The sequence below is a fragment of the Fukomys damarensis genome, unplaced genomic scaffold (genome assembly GCF_012274545.1).
Source record: "Fukomys damarensis isolate Sample0158 unplaced genomic scaffold, DMR_v1.0_HiC HiC_scaffold_7, whole genome shotgun sequence".
In the NCBI taxonomy this organism is placed as follows: Eukaryota; Metazoa; Chordata; class Mammalia; order Rodentia; family Bathyergidae; genus Fukomys; species Fukomys damarensis.
The window spans coordinates 24,386,947-24,393,282 of NW_022900919.1; the positions used below are offsets into that span (position 1 = coordinate 24,386,947).

The following is a 6,336-nucleotide window of genomic DNA, read 5'->3' on the forward strand; positions in this document are numbered from 1 at the left end:
GAGTGTGTGTGTGTGTGTGTGCGTGTGCGCGTGCGCGCACGCACGCGTATGTAAGAAACAAGGAAACAGGGGCCGGGGATTTAGCTCAGTGGTTCTGGCGCCAGCCTGGAAAGCACAAGGATGGAGTTCAATCCCCGGTACAAAAAAAACAAAGAGACAGAGAAGTACGAGACAGACCGATAAAGTGACCAAAGTGTGAGCTGTGGGCTTGAGAGGAGCTGTAGCGGTCACAGGGCTGGGAGGCAGCGTTTGAGCCACGTATCCCCCACACAGCTACCGCACGCTGGCCACCGAGCACGAGGCACTGATGCAGAAGTACCTGCACCTCCTGCAGATCGTGGAGACTGAGAAGACAGTGGCCAAGCAGCTGCGGCAGCAGATCGAGGATGGGGAGATCGAAATCGAGCGGCTGAAGGCAGAGGTGACTGGGGATGGGGCTTGGGGCTGGTCTGCATGGGGACTCTGAGCATAGGGTGTGGCAGTGCTGGTGGACTGGGCCAGGGCCGTGCCGGGTGTGGTTCAGATCCACCTCGCTGTCCATTGTGGCCCCTTCCCTGTGCTGCCATGAGGGCTACTCCTGCAGAGGTCAGCAGGTAGCATCGTCCCTCCACAGGGCACACCCAGGCCTCCTGCATTGGGATCTGCATGTTGAAAGTGCCCTAGGTGGGAAGCACTGGCCATCTGTCTGCTCCTCTCTACCCTTCCTGGCCTCTACTCATAACAGCTCATGGTGGACGGTCTTGTGGCCTCTTGCCCCACCCCACACAAGCTTAGAACATTCTGGACACATCACACAAAGGACCACAGGCTGAGCCAAGGAGGGGAAAGTGGAAACAGACTCCTGGGATCCATTAGCTGTAGGGTTTGCAGGGTCCTGGACATGGGGATAATGCAAGTCCACTCAGGTTCAGGGACATCTGCCTCCCTTTTCCTGACCTGCTGTCCCTACTCAAGTAGGACAGGCTACACTCAGCTCTAGCTTCTGGCCTCCTCTGATGGCCCAACTAGGACCCCTCAGCCCCAGATCAGGTGGGCAGGAAGAACATCAACAGCCATCACCACGGCATCCCCTGGGCCTACACTAAGGTCCCCAGAGAGTGGGATGTGCAGCTTCCTAGCTGCCTGGGCAGAGGGTAGTCAAGGTTTCCAGGTCACCAGTGGGGAAATGGTTGGGGCACAGTGGGAGCGCATGACCCCTCAGGCCCCGTTTGAAACAGCTCAGCAGAGATTATTAAAGAGCTCTTGGTGTTGGCCACAGAGCTCAAGCACCAGGCACAGGGCTTTCTGTGTAGGGGTCCCTATCTCACACCAAAGGGCCTGTGCTGCCTGAGTGGCCAGGCACCCAAAGCCACCCTTTCTCCTCATCCTGCTGCAAATCTCTGAACATCATCCTGAGACATCCTGTTCAACAGTTCTAGGTTCAGCATTTCTTACCATAAGTGCCTGACATTCTCCTTCATGTCCCCAAGCTGCCCTGACAGGAGCAGTCACCCACATCTCACGATCACCTGCCCAGCTCACACAACACAGGGCTGGGACCCAGGTCTCCTGCCCACTCAGCCATCTTTCCAACAGGCTGCAGACCACCACTGGGCCTTTGCACATGCCAGACTCTGTCTCATCACCATACTTGTTCTGGTGGAATCTTGCTAAGTGCAAATGCCAGAGTGTGCTCCTGCCAGACTCCATGAGCAGAGCCTGGTGGAAATTTCTTGATAGCAGGATAATGTCCCTTGTCACTTTTTCCCTAGTAAGAGCAAGTGCTCCCTAAGGACTGATGGGCATCAGGCTCTCTGCTAGGCACCCGGGAGGAGAAATTACTAGCTCTCAGTTCTAGTGGTGGTAGAGTGTGATGTGAGTCCAAGTCAGGAAATGAGGCGTCACCCAGAAGGGTAGTGTGGGCTCTCTATGCACATGGGCTTGAAAGCCTGGGGGCTGTGGGCCAGAGAAGGGGCACAGTGCAGGCAGAGGGCAGGGGAAGCTTTCTGTCTGAAGTATGTCTCCTCCCCACAGACACACACACGCACACACACCCTGCAGGCCAAGGACCCCTATTCTCAGGGAGACAGGATGAGCAGATCTCATGCTGAGGAGAAACTATCAGGGATGCATGGGGCACGAGAAGCAGGCAGGGGGCAGTGACTCTGGCAGCATAGACCCAGATCTTGACATCAGAGCTGGAGGGACCTGGGGACACTGAGGCCGAAGGAAGGAACAGCCTCGCCTCAGCTCTGGGTCTGCTGTTATGTCCTGCCGGTGCCTGACCCGCCCCAAGACACAGTAGATGACACCCTGGCATGTTAGGAGGGCCAGCGTCACATGGATGGCCCCACCCTCCTCTGGTGCCACGTGAAACTCCCAGGCCGCATCCTGCATATTCCTGAGGGTTCCTAGGGCCTTCAGTTCGCTCGACCACTGCTCACTTCCCAGCTCTCCTGACTCCTCCAACGGCTCCCCCAGGAGCAGCTGTATCTCCTGCCTTTGCACTCCTGACCCTTCAGGTGGTCACTGCTGGGATTTGTTAGGATAGTCTCGGCCATGATGCAATAACAAACAGCCCCAAATCCTAGCGGCCTAAGACAGCAAAGGCCAGTGCCTTGTGCGCTGTTCTGCTATGGTTCTGCTGCAGACTGCACCATTGGAGCCTCACTCAGACCCAGGGACGTGGACAGAAGGGGCTCCCACCATCAGAAGTTCACCCAGAACACAGCAGGGACAGGGAGCTGGTGTAGCACAGCACATCTGCTCGCCCGTCATTGGTCACATGAGGATGCCCAACTTCAGGGCCTCTGGGAAATAACTCCCACCCTGCATGTTCAAGAAAGAAGAGTGTCAGAGTATCTACAGCACTCTCTTGCCCGCTCTGTGGTGGCTCCGCGTCCATCCCCAAGCCGTGTGACACGAGGCAGACTTTCTGTCACGTGAAACAGCTGTCACATGAAACCGACTTTCTCGACCTTGGATATAGTGGAGGGCACTCCCATGAAAACCATTTAAACATCATGACTCCCCCTTTCTGCATGTGCCGGGATGCCTTGATCTTCACACTCCCGTGTGCCCTTCTCTTTCTTACAAGACCTTCATGCACACCAGCTTGCAAGAGGCAGTTGTTAAATCTGTAAGAGTTTTGCTGGCTGGTGATTCAATCTCTGATAGCTTGAAGTGGACCAAATCCGCAGCATTTACACCACAAGAATTGGCAGAGACTATAAGTCTGAATTGCTTTCCAGGGAGCTGGTCACATCTCACTCTTGTCTGCATCTTTTTCACGACCGGACATCATTTGCAGGGCCAAGTACAAAATAAAATGGGATTGGAGGGCTTCAGAATTTAGATAGCAGCAGCACAGGTTTAAAGCAGACATCACTTCTTTAAGATTTAAAATAAAACCATCATGGAATCTATTTTGCAAACTAATGTTAATGTGGAACCCCAATATGTAAAACAGGTGAAGGAGAAGACTGCTCTAGGGACCCTGACCGTTGACCACCAGCTCTGGCCTCATCAGGACTGCCCTCTAAGGACAGCCCTGGTCCCTATTTCCCCTGCCATCCTCCACCTCCAAGTACATGTCACACCCCATGCCTTCGGGCACATCGTTTCCTCTCCTCAAACTCCCTCCCTCTTTGACTACCTTTTGGACTCATATATGTCCTACAAAACTTCCAGAAAGCCCTCGCCACTTCCAGTGGGTGCTCATCTGTTCTGGACCTGCCTCACTTCTGTGGCTATCTGGCTGCTCCTCGGTGGTGACTCCAGGGAACTCCTCTAGGGAAGAAAGGATCTGACTTACCCACCCTCAGCTGTGTCTCTAGGGCTCAACAGAGATGCAGTCAGGATGTGCTGGTGGGGTGGCATGAAGCAGACGGAGGTGGGCCCCTGCTGGGCTTGGGAAGGACAAGAAGGAAGCACAGGAAGATGGAGGAGCTGAGCTGTGCGACAGCGCTTTGAAAAGAAAAATGAAGGTCTTTGGTAAAAGCTGGTTTTCTAACAAAAAGAAACAAATCTGGATTAATTCCTCTGTGAAGCCCTGACTGCAGTCACCCAGTTTAAAGTAGGCACGGGCTGGGGGCAGTGCACAGTGCCCAGGGGGAGGTAAGCGATGTTTGCCTGATGAGCAAGGAAAGCCACTGAGTGGGGGTAGCGACCAGGACCCCAGGCACTGAGTGAAGTGAGGAGTCAGGCAGCCGCACTGGGTGACCAAGCAGGGTCAAGTTCCCGGGCATCACTGATGGACTTGGGTGCCAGCCAGACATACCAGGGTGCTAGGAAAGTGTCTTTCCAGATGGGACCGGCCAGATTGAGAAAAAGGCTGCTGCCCCAAGCCCCTGGCCCAGCTCCCACCACCATCCCAGAACTGCTCCGGGGAGGAGCAGGCAGCAGCGCTAGACATCCTCAGGGCTCCCAGGCTCCTGACTCTCTGGAGCTTTGCCCACCATTCTGATCCTTAAATAAAGACTTCAGCGCTGCCAGCACTGCCTGAGTGTGGAGCATCGTGGCTGACCTAATTGCGTCTATTTTTTGCCCCGGTCCCCACTGAGTAGATGTCCTGGAATGCATGTCTCTGAGAAGATACCATCAGTTTTAAGTACAGACTCACCCCCCAACACACATCCACATACACACACCCATCATCTCCCTAAAGAGAAAAGGAGTGCCGAGTGCCGAGTGCCGTGTGCAAACCCCAAAGCTGCAGAGAAAACAGACTGGTGTGGAGGTGTAACGTCACGCTGAGGTGAGGGTTCTGGTGGGCGTGTGCATCCTAGAGCTGTCCAGGGCTCGTGCACACACACACACACGTGTGTGCGTGTGTGTGTGTGTGTGTGTGTGTGCAATCTTTAGCCCTTTAGACCACAGATCAAAGAGTCAGTCTTCATTTCAATGTGAGGATATTCTCAAAGGATCCCTAAACGGGCAGTGCGGAGAGGTGAGAAGAGGCACATAGAACAGAAGAGCCATCCGTTTCCACACTGAATGTTTCTGTTAGATGTTTTCAGCCACTCTCCTGCAAAGGCCAGGGTAATTTTAGCAACCAGGGAGTGGAGAGCAGGCAGCTGCTCCATTTTGCTCTCCCGGCACTCAGTGCGCTCCATTGTGAGTGCCCATTCACGCTGTGGTTCAGCAAGTGGCCTTCCAGGGACACAGCCACGTGTTCCGTGCAGCTCTGTGGCTGTGTTTGTAGAATCCCAAGCTGCTATCTTTAGACGTGTGGGGCTTAGTGACGGCTGTATTTCCTTTTGGTTGTGGGTTTTGTGGCTGCTGTTGCTCTAATTTTTTTTTTTTTTTAGAATTATTTATGTGGCTGACGAACACATTGGGAGTCCCAGCCCCATACTTGGCACACCGGAAGCACATTCATGAATGAAACAACACAGACCTTCTCCCCAGAACCACCACAATGGGGAAAGGGAACTGGCTATTCCAGAATTCTCCTGGGGAAACACTCTGTGCTGCAACACCAGACATGAGCTGGCGACTTGCAGGGTCCAGACAAGCTGGACAGACCCCACTCAGGCGATACTCCTTGGCCATCCACCTTGGGTCCTAGGAGCCCCAGCTGCAGCACAGCCTACGTTGCTCCTCCTGGGCACTGGCCCTCATTCTCATTCTTATAGCTGTGCCATCCTCTTTGACTCCCAAACTGGACAGGCAGAGATTTTTAGGACTGCTTGCATATTATTCCGAAGGCTGTCTCATTTTCCAAGGCCAACAGTTCCTGGGGTGTGTTTGTCCGGGGCTGACACTCCAAGAAGTGCTGTGGGGTGGCCCAGGGTGGAAGAAGATACCTGCTCTGATCTGATTTATCCCCAACTATGGTTCTGCTTGAAAAAGTAGACTACCCAAATGTCCGTTAAAAGATGAGTGCTACGGAAAATATGGTAAGTGCGTACAATGACAGAAGAGCGTTCAGCTTTATAAAAGATAATTCCTTCCCAGGCTACAGAATGGACAAACCACAAAGACGTGACGTGAAAGCAGCCAGACATAGGAAGATCCTGTCTGATTCCACATAGGCGAGGGCCCTGGTGTTACACTCCCAGACACAGGAAGCAGAACAGCGCTGGCCAGGGGCGAGGGGCAGGGAGCACAGAGTCATTACGGCTTTGTGGCTACCGTTAGGGTTTCAGTTATGAAGACACAGGCGCTCTGGAGCTGTTTGGTGGCGCTGGTTGTAGCACATGATGCATACACTGAGTGCCACTGAACTGTTCATTTAAAAATGATTAAAATGGGGCTGGGGATTTAGCTCAGCGGTTCGGTGGCCTGCCTTGCAAGCACAAGGACCCGAGTTCAATCCCCCATACCAAAAAAAAAAAAAAAAAAAATAAAAAGGAA

At 53.6% G+C, this 6,336-nt stretch overlaps 1 protein-coding gene across 2 annotated transcripts in view; it reads left to right on the top strand.

Moving 5' to 3' along the window:
• The window catches only part of Rasgrf1 (Ras protein specific guanine nucleotide releasing factor 1), a 102,597-nt gene that overhangs the window by 22,204 nt on the left and 74,057 nt on the right, over positions 1-6,336 (top strand). For both annotated transcript variants that reach the window (XM_010631795.1, XM_010631796.3), the window contains exon 3: positions 274-421. In XM_010631795.1, coding sequence (XP_010630097.1) covers positions 274-421 — 148 coding nt within the window. The remainder of the gene's footprint in view (positions 1-273; positions 422-6,336) is intronic.